The sequence below is a fragment of the Octopus sinensis genome, linkage group LG15 (assembly GCF_006345805.1).
Source record: "Octopus sinensis linkage group LG15, ASM634580v1, whole genome shotgun sequence".
Lineage (NCBI taxonomy): Eukaryota > Metazoa > Mollusca > Cephalopoda > Octopoda > Octopodidae > Octopus > Octopus sinensis.
Window position 1 is genome coordinate 24,830,820 of NC_043011.1, and position 21,341 is coordinate 24,852,160.

General features: G+C 35.8%; 1 protein-coding gene across 1 annotated transcript; it reads right to left on the reverse strand.

Annotated features, from left to right (window-relative positions):
- Positions 1-786: 786 nt before the first annotated feature.
- On the reverse strand, positions 787-20,769 carry LOC115219745 (28S ribosomal protein S18b, mitochondrial). Its single transcript, XM_029789977.2, has 5 exons — positions 20,611-20,769; positions 17,320-17,492; positions 13,666-13,749; positions 8,059-8,185; positions 787-2,978 (listed from the first exon to the last, which is right to left on the reverse strand). Exons 1-5 carry the CDS (start codon positions 20,711-20,713, stop codon positions 2,890-2,892), a joined length of 576 nt encoding a protein of 191 aa, XP_029645837.1. The 5' UTR covers positions 20,714-20,769; the 3' UTR covers positions 787-2,889.
- Positions 20,770-21,341: the final 572 nt, after the last annotated feature.

The following is a 21,341-nucleotide window of genomic DNA, read 5'->3' on the forward strand; positions in this document are numbered from 1 at the left end:
ACAGATATTTCTGCACTGCTATGATCATACTTTATACCATTTTCAACACTGATTCATTTTATTCGGCACAAACACAACAAGGCTGTTTCATTATGGAGCACTATACACATATTTTTCTGTCAGCTGTACATCTTTTCCAATAAGTTGTTATACAACTTGGAAAAACTAAAATTAAAAAAAAAAAAGAAAAAAAAAACTACCTTGGATTTCAATCAGATTTTAGAGTGCTATTTCATAAGATTTCCAAGAAACACTTGGCTTATTTTCAAGCATTGTATATTTTGTACAAAAATAGTAAAATAGATTTCATAAATTTCAAACTACAAACATAATCATTGCTTATTTATTCCTGTTAGAAATATCCAAAAATCAGTTTCTTTAAAAAAAAATCTGTTTGATTAAATTTTATATAATAGAGAGAAAGAGAGAACTGCAAGAAAATGCATACTCCTATGGATTAATTAGTTATTTGGACATTTCATGGCTGCTTTCAATCAATACTGATTTAGTCACTGAAATAATCAAATTTTTCAAAGCATGCATTCTTAATCTGGTTTATTAATAGTTATTTTCATAAGTTAAAATATTAATTCTAATTGATAGCATGATCTAAAAGATTACTGTTATTTTTAACAAGTGCAGAAATTTCATTAGATTTTTTTTTTTTTAATGCAGGGATTAACTAGTTTCATTACTAAACATTGTTTAGTATAACTGGTTGACAACTACCGAGATCATGAAATAAGAGTCAGTTCTTGTTTTACTGTTAATTATTGATTTGTATTTATACAATTTTCAAAAATTTGGCCTACACACTTGTACTGTTTTTTTTTATTATTGATTTTTAATAACTAACATTTAATTACATGCTAATTAATATATAACTATAATGGTGTAAGTTAAGCCAGAATGTGAATTTGGGTTGGTGATTTTTGTGGGGTGTGGGGTTTCTTTTTGTTTTTGGTTTTATTTTTCCCAAAACTTGGAAACAAATTAAGAATGCAGAAGTTTGTACACTTAGCTGAGATTATGGGGGGAGAGGGAAAGACAGAAAAACTGAAAGAATTCATCCAGCCAGGTTTCATTTGGCTCTACAGAGATGGCAGTGAAACTGAAAGAATTTGTGTAAAGAATTCATCCCAGATGGTTTCATTTGAGACGGGTTTGATTCAGAATGTTTAGTTGAAAATTCTGTTTGTGTCCTTAATCACCATTTTGTGTGAATGTTGTGTTTGAATGATCTCTATTGCTCTTTTTATTTTTTTTCTCGCCCCAACTGAATAAATCAAATTAACTCTGCTTATGGTGATCTAAGGACTAATTATTATATACAAAGTTAATTATATCAACTTTAAAGGAAGAAAAAAAACCCTGAAAAGTCACTACTAAATATTTTATATTTCATATTTATTAAGATTGTTGTTACATGTAGAATTTTATTATATATATAACCTGACCACAAAGTTAATATTGGAACAGCTAATGGAAAGTTGATTAGTTTTCCCTAAAAACAATTTTTAAAAAATTTAAGTGTTAATTATGCTTGCATTCTCCCTTCTGCAGTTTAGTTAACTCATTATTTAAAAGGCCAGCTCCTCATCCTATTCCAAATAGGTTGTTAACCTTGTGTAAATGTATCATCAAGTTAGAACAGAAAGGGGGGCAATGGTTTTTTGTTTTAATAATTACTTGCTTTTGTATTTTTAGACAATTTTTTTTTTAAGTATAACAGTGTATTTTAAAAAATTTTAATCTTAATTATATTCCAAGTAGTCACAAGAAATTGCAGAGAAATATAGGTTTGTCACCCTTGTTTTAGAATTTAAACTTGAGTTTATTTAAGTCATATCCTTTAATCACAGATAGAAGCTTCTGCAAAGTGCTTGTTATTTTATTTTAAAAATGTCTATTTTTAAAAATTTCATTGCAAGCACTTATTTAATATATTTTCTCTCTATTTTTTTTTTCTTCAAATTACCTTGAAATTATCAACTGACCTTAAAAAAAAATACTTGCTTTTGCAATTGTATTATTCTTTAGCAAGTTTTCAGACATTGAAAGGGCAACATGGAATAATAAATTTGATTGGTTTCATCACACTTTTATGCCTCGTTATTTTTGCTTTAAATCTTTTCTCACACTTTAAAAACAATGTGTATATCTATTTACACACACTGTATCTTAACTGCAGGTTGCCTAAATATATTTTGGTAAAATAAAATATTCTATAATGGAATAATCAGTACTTTAATTTGTATAATTAATTTTTATTTCAGCTAACCATCACAAGACATTTTCAGAGATTTGCTTGTTAAATTGGAATTTATCTTTCAAAGCAATTTTCCCCCCCTATTCCTTTATCTTTTGTAATAGCCTAAACTAATCTAGACAGTTTCATAACAAAAAGCTATATAACACAAATTATCAACTGTAGGAACCAAACTAATAAGCCTTGACAATATCTGCTCAAGTTGGTCTACTGAGAGTTATGCTCTCCAGATTCAACCCACAACATTCAAAATAGTTGTATATTTTGCAAAAGAAAAGAATATATATTTTTAACTTAGCATTGGTTTTCTAAAAAGAAAACCTTTAAGTGAATATTTCATATGAATAGCATTGTCTGGTCTTTGTGCAGTCTAGAAACTTAAGGCTTAAATCCTGATTACTAATTTTGTAAGAGTTTTAGGCAGTAGAATTGACATCTCTTTCAGGGGTTAAATTACAGCGTTCACAACAGTTGCAATGTAGAGCAAAACAATAGGAATTTTTTTTTTTTTTTTACTTGCTGTTAATATTTTTCAACATAAATAAGATTACAAGTTCAAATATTTTTACAAATACAAACCAATAACTTTATTCTGTCTATGTTACATTAAGAAATTCCGACTAAGAGTTGTACTTCTTTGGTCGAAGTGGATCAAAGAGTTTAGGATCTTCCACATAGCGCCGATCTTTAAACATAAAGGGCATTAAACCTACAAAAGAAATAAATATTGCAGTTAATAGGGGAGGTGTGAAACTGTCCAAAATTGGTTTTAATTAAAACCAAGATAAACATAACATATTCTTTTCTTTGTTAGTGAATACAAAACTTAAACATTTGAATCAGAATAAAGAAAAATGATAGCAAGGAACTGATATCCATACCAACATGGAAAACTGACATCAAATAGTGATGAAGATAACATATACCACAGAACCCTAGAAGCTATTAATCTGAGCATGATCCATTGAATAGACAAGGTACAAAAAAGGCTCAATTGCAAGTATGCTGATAAAAATGATTGTTGCATAAAAGAGAAGACAACTGTGCTCGTTTGCAAGTGGTAAGTGAGAATGAGAGGAACTGACGACAAAGATTTGAGCAGAAGTAATTTGATCTGACTGTGAGCTGAGCTTTATAGATGAAATGCATAGGAATGTGATGCTGTATATACTAATCTAATCAAACAACGAAAGTGAAGATAAATATTTTTTTTTTAATGTAAATAATGCATAAATAGGATATTCACTTGGTTACCACATATTCTCCAGAGCATTTTGGACAGGTGTCTCCTACTGTAGCCTTACTAGTGTCATGTGAGCAGAAACAGATAGAAATCCATGTGTATGTGTGAATATACATGTATCTGTAAATGTTTACATTCCACACCCATGCATCAAATTGCTGAGCAAAAAATGATATCATCTAGCTGTATGCTTTTGAAGACAAGAGGAGCAAAATAAAAGCATTACTTGAAAAACAGGTAAGTATTAGTGACAAGAAAAGTACTCAGTTGTAAAACAATGGCCCAATAAGTATTCATCAACCCCATGCTAGCTTGAGAAAAATGCTGTAAAAACCAACAATATAACAAACTAAGTTGTAAGATTGAAAACTGACTTTAAAAAATCATTTATTTTTTAGCATTTAAACCAGTAATATCCAACCCAAATATTCCACTTGTATGTTCAAACTAGCCGGATCTGACCTCCCAAACCTATCCTACAATGTCATTCTAAAAATAAATAATCACATCATTGTAGCATTATATGTGACAGTAATTTGAATGCTAAAAGGTTAATATAATTTTAAACTTATCAATAATGAATATTTGCTTTATAACTAGTCACATCCTCTTGTAGTTTTACTGAATGTAGTTATAGTGTTAAGTAACTCTGCCTGTTACATATGACACTGGGGTTCAATTGCCTGCCAGGGTAGAATGAATAAATTTTTCCCTGCTGAGCCCTGGCAAAAGCGTAAAATCAAGACAAATCCAAATCACTCAAAATCACACACCAACACAGGAAAGTACCTAAAGTCAGGGCTTGTCTAGACATGTAAATAATATGATTCAGTCCCACCATGTGCTTCAACTTGCAGAGACCAGGCTCTCCACTCTCCCATTTAGAACTATCTCAAACTTATTCAGCTTGTGCACTCATGCATACAACCAATCACAAATTTACATTGTCTATAATATATATATATATATATATAATTTATATAGTCTATAATATATATATATCATCATCATCATTTAGCGTCCGCTTTCCATGCTAGCATGGGTTGGACGGTTGAACTGGAGTCTGGGAAGCCAGAAGGCAGCACCAGGCCCAGTCTGATCTAGCAATGTTTCTACGGCTGGATGCCCTTCCTAATGCCAACCACTCCGTGAGTGTAGTGGGTGCTTTTTACATGCCACCGGCACAGGTGCCAGACGAGGCTGGCAAACGGCCACGATCGGATGGTGCTTTTTACGTGCCACCGGCATGGGGGCCAGGCGAGGCTGGCAATGGCCACGAACGGATGGTGCTTTTTACGTGCCACTGGCACGAGGCCAGTCGGGGCGGCGCTGGCAACGGCCACGTTCGGATGGTTCTCTTACGTGCCACCGGCACTGGTAGTCTATAATATATATATATATATATACACACACACACACACACAACCCTTACATATCTATAATATATATACAACAAAACAAATAATCTAAAATGTGGTTCTTAACCAGGGTCCGTTTTGTTAAAATTTATCTGCAATAAATTTGTTAAACTTCTGCAATACACAAAATATTCTAACAATATTTTAATATAATTCCCAATAATATTTGATTATAAAAATATATGATTTTTTTTTTAAACATAGCATAGCTAGGAGTGTACACCTGAGTAAAATAGGAATGAAAGGGGTCCGACACTGCTCTAAGTGGTCACATAAACTGCAAGGAATTTCCCTCAAGTCATATCCTAATATCTTGAAAAACAAAGGAAAGCACATTATTTAATGTCATCTTAGATACACTACAGCTGAAAAACAGGTCACAGCCAAAATGATTTGGGTCAATGTTGAGTTGGGGATAAACAGCAACCACTAAACGCCAAACTCAACATACAAGTATAACAACTAAATTACAGCGTGTTCTGAAAGAGTAGGCACAGTCATAGCTGTGTGGTTAAGTTCCCACCAGTAGATAAATAAAAAGTGAAAGAAGCATGTCATGGGCATGTGTGTATGTATATATATATATATATATATATATAATATATATATATATTACATATATATACAGACATGGTAAAACAAATGAATTATATATTTGTGTACAGACAGATAGATTTAATATTGGGCCGTGCCCCACAATCTATGCAGGCCAAGATTGGTGACATCAATGTGGTTATGATTACTTTGTCAGCTGGAAACACATCCCAAAATGCTGATGTTCTAGATAGAGTGGAATTCTTGTAAGCAGATGATTTTTTTTATGGCCAGGTGCAATTCCTGTTGCCCTACCTGTTTCCAAGCAAGGTAATATTTCCTCATCACCGGACGTTTTTTTACACCCATTCAGCATGGAAGGCAGATGTTAAATAGTGATAATAAATAACACTGCTTGTTTGACAGGGACACTCATTTACAACCATCATGTGATGTCAAGACATGGAGATACAAACACACACAAAAAAAACATATATATATATATATATATATATACTTGGAAAAGGATGTGTAGCATTCGATCATATAATAATATAAATAATATATAAGTATATATACATGCATATATGGGTACAGCACATCAGAAAAACGTTGAACACAATGAGAAACGAAAACATAAAAACAAAAACATAGAAACAAACTTTTTTTTGAACAACAGAAAAAAAACAAAGAGAAATGAGACATACAACATAAAGAATATTCCCCTTCTTCAGTTGTCCCTGTTTTATCTACTCCACGTTGTGCTTGCCTTCGAAACATGGAGTAGATGAAACAGGGACAACTGAAGAAGGGGAATATTCTTTATGTTGTATGTCTCATTTCTCTTTGTTTTTTTTCTGTTGTTCAAAAAAAAGTTTGTTTCTATGTTTTTGTTTTTATGTTTTCGTTTCTCATTGTGTTCAACGTTTTTTTGATGTGCTGTACCCATATATGCATGTATATATACATATAGATGTAGGTATGTACATATATGTATGTATATATGCATATATTTATATATTATATTATTATTACAGGCACAGGAGTGGCTGTGTGGTAAGTAGCTTGTTTACCAACCACATGGTTCCAGGTTAAGTCCCACTGCGTGGCACCTTGGGCAAGTGTCTTCTACTATAGCCTCGGGCCGACCAAAGCCTTGTGAGTGGATTTGGTAGACGGAAACTGAAAGAATCCCGTCGTATATATGTGTATATATATATATATATATATGCGTGTGTGTGTGTGTCTGTGTTTGTCCCCCTAGCATTGCTTGACAACCGATGCTGGTGTGTTTATGTCCCTGTTACTTAGCGGTTCGGCAAAAGAGACCGATAGAATAAGTACTGGGCTTACAAAAGAATAAGTCCCGGGGTCGAGTTGCTCGATTAAAGGCGGTGCTCCAGCATGGCCACAGTCAAATGACTGAAACAAGTAAAAGAGTATATATATATATATATATATATTATATATTCAAATATAATATATATATTCAAATAAATGAATAAAATTAACAGACAATAAGAGGATGTGCAGAAGAAATGTATTAGCTTGAGGCTCTGTGAAAAGAGAGAGTTTGACATGCTGAGCATAGCCCTTCATCGGAAAGGAGAAAGGAAAATGTCCAAAGGAAAAGAAATTGCCAACAGCATGTGTAGTTAGACAGAAACAAGAATGGACACAGCTGGAACAACTTTGACTGTAGGCCTGCTCAATAAGCACTAACAGGGTGCTCAACAACAATTTGACTGATAGTTGCAAAATGCATTACACCTTTCCCTGACTGTCACAGCATATATTGCAGATAATCAATATTGTGGTTGTGTAAGTTAGTATAAGGCAGCAGGACAAATTCTACTTTCTACCACCATTATGTACAATCTCTGTTATGTGAGCCAACAAGGAAGCTTCTAGTCTAGAAGTAGCAACCAAATCTCTCTCAAATTACACCTTACCACCTTGAAAGGATAATGAAAGGATACCACCTTGAAAGGATAATTGGATAATGTAGTCCCAGGTACTTTGAAAAAAATTCATAAAAAACCCAACCCGCCAGGGGTTGTAGACTTGCAAGCTGCATGACAATTTCACTAGTGCCTGTAGTAACAAAAAATAAAATAAAAAAACCACCCTGTACACATCGTAAAGTAGTTGGTATTAGGAAGGACATCCAGCAGTAGACACTATGCCAAATCAAAGACTAGGGCACAATGCAGTCCTTGGATCCTGTCAAACTGTCCAACCCATATCGGCTTGGAATATGGACATTAAATGAGGATGATATCATCATCACTGCTATCTCTATCCTTTACATATGTCATGTTAGATACTGGTTTCACATTTTGGCACAAGGCCAGCAAGTTCTGGAAAGGGGACAACTCAATTACACTGACCCCAGTGCTCAACTGGTACTTATTTCATCGAGCCCAAAAGAATGAAAGACAAGGTTGACTATGGCAGAATTTAAACTCAGAACGTAAAGATGGATGAAATGCCAGTAAGCATTTTTCCCAGTGTGCTAACAATTCTGCCAGCTTGCCGCCTTCAGATATACAAAGAGATATAAAAAAAAAGGTGGTAAATGCATTGTGACTTACCAAGCCTTCTGGAAGTTTTAACAAGCCTGGAAACTTTCTTTTGCATCGGTATACAAAGACCAGTTATTGATCGGTTGAACAGCTGGCCAGTGAATGGTGAAACAAACTGACTTAATAACTGCACATTCTGAAAATATAACCAGAAATTGGTGAGCTATACTCTATAGCTGTCTTTAACATATCACAATATAATACATAAGAGAGATAATATAATACATGTGTAATACACAAAGAGAGGCAATACTTATGTAATACACACAAAGATAATACAATATAAACATAATACAGAGAAAGAAACAGGCTCTAATATATATATAATACACAGAGGCAATATAATACATCTGTAGTACATACAGAGAAAATATAATACATATTTAATAAAGAGACAATAGATATGTAATAAAATATGTGTATGAGAAACAATACAAGTAACACATGCAGAGACAATATATTACACATTAATACAGAGAGACAAAATAATCACCATCAATGTTTTTACATGTGTTTTGTTTCTTTTTCTAAACCATGTTGGCATGGCTTGGACCAAAGTTTCTTGGCAGCTGCCTTTTCCCCGGTACCAACCCATCCGACAACTGTGATTGTCACACGCCGATGACAGGTCAATGCTCAGAAACTCGAGTCCGTGTGTATCATAAGTTAAAGACGGGAAGGATGGCTTCCCTTTGCAAACACTGATAGGGCACAGAAAGTGTGTCTATAGCCAGTTGGAGGAGGTGTCCTCCTGGGGCTACAAACTACAGTAGCATCCACCCTTAGGGGTTAGCCATATTTAAATGGCAAATATACGTCATGATGTGTTGCTGCTACTGTTTATAACTCGCTCTGAGATTTATCATTGTTTGATTTCACTTTTTCAATATCAATGTCAATTGATACTGGAAAAAGTATATGTATTTGTGAAGGGAGCCTTACTTCTCATCGACAACTATGATTGTCACACGCCGATGACGGGTCAATACTCTGAAACTCGAGTCCATGTGTATCATAAGTTGAAGACGGGAAGGATGGCTTCCCTTTGCAAATACTGATAGGGCACAGAAAGTGTGTCTATAGCCAGTTGGAGGAGGTGTCCTCCTGGGGCTACAAACTACAGTAGCATCCACCCTTAGGGGTTAGCCATATTTAAATGGCAAATATACATCACAACCCCTCCTTATTTTCTGAGAATGGTACTCAATTCCACTGGTATCTGCAACGTAACCAGAACTATGTTATTTAACATGTCCCTTTTTTCTTTTTAAGATGACATGTAAGGTATGACTTAAGGGAGATTTGACTGCTATTTCTAACAGATCAAGTACCAATGCTGGCACTCGTTTACAACTATTACACAGAATCAAAGGGGACAGTAACACATATATATCATCATCATTTTTACATCCACTTTTCCATGCTCACCTGGGTTGAACAGAATTTTTGTTGAAACCCTTTCTTTTTTGAAAAATCTCACCTGTTTCCAGATAATTCTTTTATTCTTTTACTTGTTCTAGTCATTTGACTGTGGCCATGCTAGATTACCACCTTGAAGGATTTTAGTCAAAGAAATTGACCCTAAAACTTATTCTACCGGTTTCTTCTGCAGACAGCTAAATTACAGGGACATAGACACACCAGTCAAGCGATGGTGGGGGTACAAACACAGAAACACACACACAAATATATATATATATCGAAATCAAATTCGATGACTGGCATCCATACAAGTGGAGCGCTAAGAGCACCATCTAAGCATGATCGTTGCCAGAGCAGCCAACTTACAAAGATAAAAGAAGTACTCACAAACCTAGACCAATGCCTTAATGTACTTCTGATGGGTGACTTCAACTTCCCTAACATTAAATGGCCCGAAGGTGTCATAACCTCAGGGCTGAGACGAACAGAATGCAATCAAGCAGAATCTCATGAAAATGATGTTCATGGAGCAGACCATACTTTCCCCAACCAGGAATAACAACATCCTGGATCTCTGCTTCACAAGCAATATGGACCTTATCCACAACATAAAAATATCACCATCAACTCATTCAGACCACAACACGATAGAACTGTCAATATATGGTCCAAAGTTAATTAAAGAATCATAGAACACTGCTGAATCCCAAGCACTAGCCAACCTAAACTTCTACGAGGCTATATATATTCTTTTGTTTCAGTCATTTGACTGTGGCCATGCTGGAACACTGCCTTTAGTCGAAAAAAATCGACCCTAGGACTTAATCTTTGTAAGCCTAATACTTACTGTATTGGTCTCTTTTGCCAAACTGCTAAGTTACGGGGACGTAAGCACACCAACACCAGTTGTCAAGCAATGATGGGGTGGGGGGCACACACACACACACACACATATATATATATATATATATATATATATATGTTATACACACACACAACAGCTTCCATATATGGTATCCACTCACAAGCTTTAGTCGGCCTGAGGCTATGGTGGAAGATACTTGCCCAAGGTGCCGCACAGTGGGATTGAACTAAAAATCATGTGGTTGGTAAGCAAGCTACTTACCACACAGCCACTCCTGCACCTATTATATCTATATATATATATATATATATATACTAGCAGAAAAACCACCCTCTGGGCAGTCTTTCTGCTGGCTCCTTGATAATATTTTCACATTTGATTCCCATTTCTAATAATTTTAATATTTTACGTTTATTTCTTTGTATAATAGTGCCCAGTTGCTTAGTAAATATTGCTTTCATTATTTTATCAGTCATAAAATCTCTTTTTTAAATAAACATCACAGTAGTCCAACAACAGAGGGAGAAGCAGTTTGTCAAGTTTTACTTTCCCTCAAAGTAATATAGAGATTTCAATTTACAGTGTGTGTGTGAGAGAGAAAGAGAACATTACAAACAAAGAATGAAATAAACATGAAATGAAAAAATCGTATAAATAAAAGAGCATTACTACATCCAGAAAAATGGATACTTTTTAACAAAATTTTCTACAAATACCACTTAGATGTTGTGGCTTCAGAGTATATAGGGATTTATGGGAAAGAATTTTTGCAAGGGGATGGAGAGAGGAGTTTCAGAAAATTCACACAATCTGACTTTTTTTTACCTCATAACTTTCAGGGAGATGGGTATCTTTTAATGAAAATTTATACAAATCCCTTTCAAACAGCATAGATTACGATTATTAAGTTTTGGGGAGTCGCTGGCAATGTATCGTGATGATCAAAAATCCGACCAGCTAAAATTTGGTTAAAGTGATTCAAACTGCAGACTCAACACAAAATGGTCACATTTAATTCAAAGCGTTAAAAATGTTATGAAAACAATTGGTATGTGTTCACAAAGTCCAAACGATTAATACGAAAAAATCCTCCAGGCTACAATCCCGAAAATTCATTTCTTTGCCGAATTTCTACAATGTTTACGGCGATTCGTTTTTATATCTTGATTTTTTATTTTTCATGCAATTTACACATGCTAACACGCATGGTGAACCCAGTTCACGTCAAACAGCTGACTGAGTAAAGTTCACTATTCAATGCATAGGATAAGGCCTAAACAAACACATTATCGATCTTTGCACTTGCGAGATGAATTTCGGAACAGAAATAGCGCAGTTCAATTTTCATTCACCTAAACTTTAAGTGACCCATTTTTGGTGGTTCTACGATTTGTTGGCTAGGAGGAGATGTGCCGGGAAGTTAAACACACAGACACACAAGTTGAGTTTTATATATATAGATTATAATAATAAGCTTGTCTGTAAGTCTGCAAACCCAAGCATCATGTGTATATGTAGCTCCATATAAATAGTGATGATGATGATTACAATTACACATCACTCATTTCTAGCTCATCTAGAAATGCAGTGAACTGCACATCTCTCAGATATAGAGTTTTATTCTCAACAGTAAATTTCTCATAAGGGTAACATATTTATAAAGATTCAAACTCAACTGGACAACTGTCATCATTATCATGATTTAATGTCCACCTTTCCATACTTGCATGGGTCAGACAGAATTTGCTGAGGCAGATTTTTTTCTACAGCTCGATGCCCTTCCTGTTGCCAACCTTCAGCTGTTACCAGATAAGGTAATATTTCCCCATGACTAGATATGTTTTCACAAAAGATTGGAAATGAAGGAAACTGCTGGTATGATGGTGATACTTGTTTACAACTATTAAACAAAGTCAACACACACACACACAAACATACTTGCAGGCAGGTGTACACACACACACACATATGCAAACATATATATTGCTGTCAAGGCGGCGAGCTGGCAGAATCGTTAGCGCGCCGGGCGAAATGCTTAGCGGTAGTTCGTCTGACGTTACGTTCTGAGTTCAAATTCTGCCGAGGTAGACTTTGCCTTTCATCCTTTCGGGGTTGATAAATAAAGTACCAGTTTCGCACTGGGGTCGATGTAATCGACTTAATCCATTTGTCTGTCCTTGTTTGTTCCCTCTATATTTAGCCCCTTGTGGGTAGTAAAGAAATATATATATTGCTGTCACAGGCAGCCTTCAACTTTTTCCATCTAAAGAGATTTTAAACCCAATTTACATGCTATTATTTATAGCTTTATCTGCTTAAAGCTTCACCATTCCAAAGAGCATATATATATACACTTGTGGAAGAGGTAGACCCAGGAAGACATGGGATGAGGTGGTGAAGCATGATCTTCAAATGCTGGGCCTCATGTAGTGATGACAAGTTACCTTTGGTAATATGCTGTGCTTGATAAGACTCATCAAGCCAAACAAAATAGTAGTCATGGCCAATGCTGGTGTCACATAACTAACTAGCACCCATGCCAGTGGCATGTAAAAAGAACCTATTATACTCTTGGAGTGGTTGGCATTAGGAAGGGCGTCCAGCCATAGAGACCATGCCAAATCAAACTGGAACTTGGTACAGCTCTCTGGCTTACCAGTTTCAGTGAAACCGTCCAACCTATGCCAGCAATGAAAGCTGACACTAAATGATGATGATATATATACATATATATACACAACAGGTTTGTTTCATTCTCTGTCTACTAAAACCAGTCACAAGGCTTTGGTTAGCTCAAGGATATATATTTCTTCACTACCCACAAGGGGCTAAACATAGAGGGAACAAACAAGGACAGACAAAGGGATTAAGTCGATTACATCGACCCCAGTGCATAACTGGTACTTAATTTATTGACCCCGAAAGGATGAAAGGCAAAGTCAACCTCGGCGGAATTTGAATTCAGAACATAACAGCAGACGAAAATATGGCTACGCATTTCGTCCGGTGTGCTAACGTTTCTGCCAGCTCAAGGATATAGTAGAAGACATTTGCCAAAGATCCCACATAGTGTGATTGAAGCAAACTTCTTACTGCACCGCTATGCCTGCATCTATCATACAATAGTACCATCTTTAATAAAGCTTTAACCACAACTACACATCTGTCATACATAAAATGTTCATAAAATTTACATGTCTTACAGTATATTTTTTCATATGCATCATATAATCTACAGCCTGTATTGTCATATACTGTAAAATACTGAATATTACAATGCTGGCTGTAAAATACATGTGCTATATGTAGTTTATTCAACAATATCTTACCTTGTAGTCTAGTTTTACATCATGTTGACACAAAACACATCTCTTATATGGCTTTGTGTAAGGATTGGGCATTGAGGATACAGGCTAAAAAACAAAAATCAAGAACACTATTAATTATTTGTGTTGGGTAGTTATTAAAACAAAACTAAACAATTACAACATATCAATAAAATTCTATTTACTGTGTGAGAGACTGAACACAAGCAGATAATAACTGTTTAGACTATTGAAAGATTTAACCTTTCAATTGATATTAGATTGATATCTACCTGAAATCATCACAGGTTCTACTCACTGTTTTACTTGTTTTAGTCATTTGATTGCGACCATGCTGGAGCACCGCCTTTAATCGAGCAACTCGACCCCAGGACTTATTCTTTGTAAGTCCAGTACTTATTCTATCGGTCTCTTTTGCCGAACAGCTAAGTGACGGGGACATAAACACACCAGCATCGGTTGTCAAGCAATGCTAGGGGGACAAACACAGACACACAAACACACATATATATATATACAACGGGCTACCAAATCCACTCACAAGGCTTTGGTCGGCCCGAGGCTATAGTAGAAGACACTTGTCCAATGTGCCACACAGTGGGACTGAACCCGGAACTATGTGGTTGGTAAACAAGCTACTTACCACACAGCCTATAACATTCTGTTGTAATTAGTTATGAACTTTTTAAGTTATGTTCCAATCCACTGACTTAATAAGAACAAAGTTATTTTATTAAATCCTTCAAAATAACTGAATATATCTTCAAATTAATTGAAACACATAGTTTGTATAAATAGGGTCATAAAAGAGTTAGGATCATCACCACCATATTAACACCCACTTTTCATGCTTGCATGGGTCAGACGAAGTTTATTGAGGCAGATTTTTCAACAACAGGATGCCCTTCCTGTCACCAACCCAGGTAATATTTCCCCCATGGTTAGCCATGTATTTGCAAATATTGGAAATAAATGATTCTGCTTGCAAGACAGTGACGACATTTACAACTATCATGTGATGTCAAAACAAAAACACACACAATGAGTTTCTTTGTGTCTCCATCTACCAAATCCACACACATACACATATATATACACACACACATACACACACACATGCGCACACATATACACACACACGCACACATATATACACACATATATATAATGGATAATAATGTGATAGTTTTAAGTTGTATTTATTTATCACCCGACAAGATACATCTGCACCACTGGATGCTTCTGAAGCAGTTGTTGAGTGTCCCACCTAAGAGGAATCGATGCAAGAAGTGTCGAAATAACTGTCATGATTAATAATAAATTCTCATACAGTCCATTCTCTTTCATTTGGGTACGTATTTGGGTACAGGACATCAAAAAAACGTGAACATGAAAAATGAGAACAGGTAAAACAAGAACATGGAAAACAAACTTTTTTTCGAACAACAAAAGAAACAAATAGAGAAACGAGACAGGCAACATGAAGAACAGCCCCTTCATCAGTTGTCCCGTTTTATCTACTCCGCATTTCGAATGCTTGGGACAAGACACATCTTCATTAAAACAGTTGTTCCTGCAAAGCAAATTAAATAAAATTTGGGATATGCAGAGGGTTAAAGTGGTAACAAAAATAGGACAGTAAGAACAAAACAGTGAAAACAAACGGTAAGGGCTGTTGAGCCATAACAAGGTGAAGTGGTAAACACTGGAGAAACGAGCTTTGACAGGAGACAGGCAAAAATGTGTGTTGTCTCTTGTAAGGCAATGAGAAGAAAGAAAGATAGCCGCTGGTCATGTGTGAGCAACAAGAGTGAGGGAGAGAGAGAGGGAAAGAAAGAGAATGGTGAAGGGGAGGAGAAGAATTAGGGAGGGGTGGGAGAGAAAACAGGAAGTAAGAAGAATAAGAGAGGGGTGATAGTGATAAGTTAGTTATAAAGAGTCGCATCAGAATTATTAAGATAAAACTTACTTGGAAATGGATGCATGGTGTTCAATCATATAATAATAATATAAATAATATACATATGCATATATACATATATGTACATACCTACATATATATGTATATACACACAATGAGTTTTTTTACGTTTCCATTTACCAAATCTACTCACAAAACTTTGGTTGGTCCACAGCTGTAGAAGGTGCCATGGAGTGAGGCTGAACTTGAGAGCATTTGATTGAGAAGCATAATTCTTAATCACTCAGAACGCTTGCACCTATTACGGTAAGATGGTTTTTACACTTACATAAACTTGGGCAAGCATTTTCTGTTATAGTCCAGTCTAACCAAAGCTTTGTGAGTGGATTTGGTAGATGGAAACTGAAAAAAGTCTGTTATATATTAGTGGCTGCTGAAAAGTTCCTGGTTTTAAGGGCATCATGAAAGGTCTGGTTGAAGGCCCAACCTTCCAAGTTTTTTTTTTACAGGACTTAGAAAAACTGAAGGACCACTGCAATAAGTGTATGAATCTGAGAGGGGAATATGTTGTATAAAACCATAATCAACTGATCCTCCTGTATTTTCTTTTACCCAAAGCCAGGAACTGCTCGGCACCCCCTTGTATATGTGCGTGAGTGTGCATGAGTTAGTGTCCCTTTGCCTTGACACCATGTGATAGTTTTAAGTTAGTGTCACACACACAGCCATGCAAGCGGTGTCCTCCATTTACAGCTTTCCATGAAAAACAAGTCTGGTTATGGGGAAATAATTGCCTTACTTGGCAACAGGAAAGGCACCTGGTCACAGAAACTCTACCTCAACAAATTTTGTCTGACCCATGCGAGCATGGAAAATTAAACATTCAAACAATGATAATGATGAACAGATATCTCATTGCTTATTACAAAGAATCCACCTTAATGAATACACAACTTCTGACAGTTTATTCAGATTAGTAATTAGAACATTGCCAGAACCCAAAATATATAAACCACAATATTGATTTCTAATAAACAAGATCTTAGGTTTTGTAGGAAGGAATTTAGTTGACTGTCTCAACCTCAATAGATGACTGGTATTTCTTGTAACAGCACAGGAAAGATAGTACTTATTAAATGTTACTGAATACTGCAAAATATTGCCTGGTACTCTATTTGTCACCCACGACTCTCAATGGGGAATTGGATTGGGGGCTCTATTCACCTTAAGTGCTGGCATAGCTGTGTGGTTATGAAGCTTGCTTCTTAAGCAAGTGGTCTTGGGTTGAATCCCAGTGTAGCACCTTGAGCAAGTGTCTTCTATTGCAGCCCCCAGGCTGACCAAAGCCTTGAGAGTGGATTTGGTAGATGGAAACTGAAAAGAAGCCCACTTAAGGTGAATAGAGCCCCCAATCCAATTCCCCATTGAGAGTCGTGGGTGACAAATACACCTTATGCTTTAACTCTTCAGTATTCAAACCAGCCAGATACAGCTTCTCATACCTACCCTACAATGTCCTTTTCAAAAAAGCAATCACATTATGAAAATCTCAAAGCTACCAGATAATCCATGATTAATTGAAAACAACAAAAATAGGCATGATATTTGACAAAATTATCTGAATGCTAAAGGGTTAAAAAAAATCTGTAAGTCACAGCTGAAATGTTGTTACTCATAAGACTGCTTAACTACAGACGACTTGGGTGCTAAACAACAAAATAAAGCATCTTACTAACCTCATTCTCTTTATATTCTTTTAAAAGTTTTGTAATTTCTTCAGGGTTATGTTCTATATGTGGTTCCATGAAAGGGTGTTTGGGCAGAAACTTTAATGGGGTTTTATATTTCCGCTCTGAAATAGGCTTCTTTTTGACTACTGTGAAAGACAGACATGGTATCTGAACCAGTTCTGAAAGAAAGAAAGCAAAAGAAACAGGTTTTAATTCTCTAGCATTTAAACCAGCTATATCCAGCCCAAAAATATCCTACCTGTTTTATGTCCAAACCAACCAGGTCAGGCCTCTCACACCTACTCCACAATGTCCTTCTAAAATGAATAATGGCATCACCAAAATCTCCAAGCTATGAAATAATGCAGGATTAATTCAAGCACCAACCAATCGTGGCCATTTGCCAGCCTCCTCTGGCCCCTGTGCCGGTGGCATGTAAAAAGCACCCACTACACTCACTCTCTCCCTAATTAGTTGGGTTATGCCAGATCAGACTGGAGCCTGGTGCAGCCTCCTGGCTTGCCAGACCCCAGTCAAGCCATCCAACCCATGCCAGCATGGAAAAAGGATGTTAAACAATGATGATGATGATGACCCTCTCCTTGAGTTTCATTACCTGATCCAACAACTTGATACCTCTATAATTATTTGTATCTAATGCATCACCTTTAACTTTGTAGCAGTTGACTATGGTGCTGCTACACCAGTCATTGGGTAGGACTCCTTCATGCATCACCTGATTGACTATATGGGTGACTAGACTATAACCGATACCACAAAATATTTTAAGCATCTCTGTGGTGATTCCTGATGGGCAGGGGGCTTTCCCTGTCTTCATACCCTTAATTGCTTTATCGACAAGGTACTGTCAATTTGGATAGCTGGTTCCCCTGTTGGGTTGACATTCGGCAGACTCTCTTTCTCCCATTTAGCAACCTTTCACAGTGGTGTCTCCAAGTCTCTTTCTTTGTAGCCTCATTAAATGCAAGTCAGCCACCATCCATGCAGACACAATTCTCTCCTATGACATCATAATTCTCTCTCGCACACAGTCTTGCAACACAAAACACTTCAGGTCTTTGGTCCTCACGATGCAGAACATTGGCAAATTTTTTCTTATCTGCTTCTAAGTAAACCTGTCTCCTAGCTTCCTTTCTGGCAATCTGATACAATTCCCTGCTACCACCATTCTTCCAGTCTTTCCATGCCTGTTTCTTTTCCCTAATGGCCCTGTCAACTACATTGTTCCACCACCACGTTATCTTGAGTCAAGAGAGGACTTTGCATCATTCACAGATCTGGTCAGTAGCCCTCAACAGGTTGTCTCATAGGAACCTCCAGTTATCTTCCACATCATGTGATGTTACATCCTCCTTTATTTCATCAAACGCTTCAAGTAATACGTCTCTAAATCTCTGTCCATTTGCAGGACCCTTAAGCTACCAGACCCTTCTTCTTCATGTTGGTCATCTTCTGGGCATCCATTTAGCCCTGATCCTGAAGCCGCTAACTACTAATCTATGTTGTGGGGTGCATTCATATGGCATGGAACTGTGTTTATATAGATAGATAATGAAATGAAATAATAAAGTAATTATAATTTGCACTGAAAAAGAGGTTTTAGATGTGTGCTAGGTTGTAAAACAATGTTGCTTATTTGAGCCAGCATGGAAAACAAACACTAAATGATGATGATGAATGGAAGTTATTTTGCCTCTTCTCTTTAAGTAATTCACTAATTTTTTTCAGGTGTGAAAGAAGCTGGTATTTCTCAACTTGAGAATCATTGCCTAAACTAAAACACTTGGTGGACTCTGGAAAAATCAAACATTGTTTTCAATATCTCAAACGACTCTTATAACTCAAAAAATGACAGATAATATTATATAAGCTAATTTAAATTTTTTTAATTCTACCACAGTTTTGAAAATAATAAGTGCTTGACTCATCACAACTGAAATATAAAATAAAATCATTCATTTTAAACCAATGAGGGACCCTCGCTATAAAACCACTTGACCTACATGAAGTAGCAACCAAATCTCCCTGGTTATCACATCCTGACATCTTCAAAAAGGACACATTGAATAATTTTGTATTTTGTCAGAAAAGGGTAAAAAAAAAAAAAGTTGGTATGGGCACAAATGAAATATCTTTTATTATATGATTGCCTCATTACAGCTGACCTGATATCTTTTGACTAGATTAAGGGTTTTTTGAGGTTTTTAAGGGAGGGTTGTCTTTGTTAGTCGAAGATTACGTTTAGTTGAACTGCTGACTTATATGAGTCAAAATGTAAACAAATAAATCATCAATCTGTTAAAAGTAACAAATACCCTTCATATTACACTCTTCCTTCTAAAAGAAAGTAAAAAGACATCGTATAACGTGAGTCTTTGATTACTCTAAAAAGAACATGGTCACAGCTGGAATACCTTTGGACACAGTTTTACTCAGAGTTGACTTAGGACTAATAATAACTACGGCTGATCATTAGTGCTCGTAGGGTTTTTCCAGACTCACAAATGAGATTTTTTCAATAGGGCAACCTTAGGCCTTGACATCAATTCTCCCTTAGTTTGAATTTTTGCGTTAATCTTCCAGGCATGGTCCAATCTTCTTTCAACCTCCCTCACCAATGTTGAGTTTATTACACACTCTATGAGACTGTCCTAAGTACTCTTCAATAACGCACAAAAATTTTACTAGCTGTTTGCAGTGTGTACCACTTATAATTATGAAATATCTATTGAAATAAACTTTTTGATTACTATGATTTTACGAATATAAAATATGAAATTAACTCTTTATAATTCAAGTCAACATGTTGCTTATATTTTCTCTGCCAAGCGCTTTCTAAATTTCAAGTCGTTGTCTACGACTACTCCAACCGGGTTTTCATTGTGTATTACCTTTATTTCTTCAATTATATATAATCAATGCATTGTATACAACGCTCATGCTCACAACAATTTTGTTGTTATTCTTCCTATTCTTATAAAACCACAACCCACATTTCATAGCGAAAAATTAAAACGACAAATAGATAATTTATAAACTTGTTTGGGGGAAACACAGAGTATATCAATTTAATGCCTTCGCTGGTACTACACTTTGATGAAAGATCAATTTATGGGCTAAGAAATTATTAATTATATAAACTTCGTTGTTTATAATCTACACACGGTGCTCTGACCTTACCAACAGAGTCAGTGATATGAGGGACAAAATACAAAATGAAATAGAGGAGCGTTAAAAATATGGATTCTTATGAATAGATAGAAACATTGCACTTACTATTAGTCTCCAATAAATTCTGGGGAGAACTAATACGACTTAATAAATCTACAGAACGAATTAACCCCGTCGTCCTTAAACAGTTCGTCCTGGACAGCGCCATTTTAATTGCTGCGGAGATATTCTCACATAGGTTTATGATGAACAAGTACAGGAATATCTATTTTTAATAATACATACCTTAAATTATAATTTTATTTGCTTAAAAATCAAGATGTAATTATTGCGTCGTTTTAAGAAGAAATTATCAATGCTCTATATTCAATTACCGCTTAAGTTAATCTCGCTAAAATAAATACCAATTGGTGGCACTGTAAGAACGTCATACATACTTTACGATACTTTTCAAACCTTTTGCATTTTGAGTTCAAATCACGTCGGGGCTTACTTGGGTAGTAGACTTAATCCGCATACATACCATGCTTCTTCATTGGATCGTTCATTTAGAAGTTCCCTACTTTATTTAGTCGCTTTCATTTGGCTATTTGCCTTTCGTTAAATTTTAATCTATTAAAAGTATTCCCGGTTTTTTGAACAGGTACACCACGTTTATGAACGCAGTGAGGCAACTAAAAGGGTTAAGGCCAGGAATGGCGTACAACTGTAAAACACTGCCTCAAACAGTCCTATTCAATCCATAAAAATGATGATGATGCATCAACAACAGCAGCACCACACCACCACCCAAACTGAAAGAGACCTGCTAGATGTAGCAGTGGTTCGACTTGCTA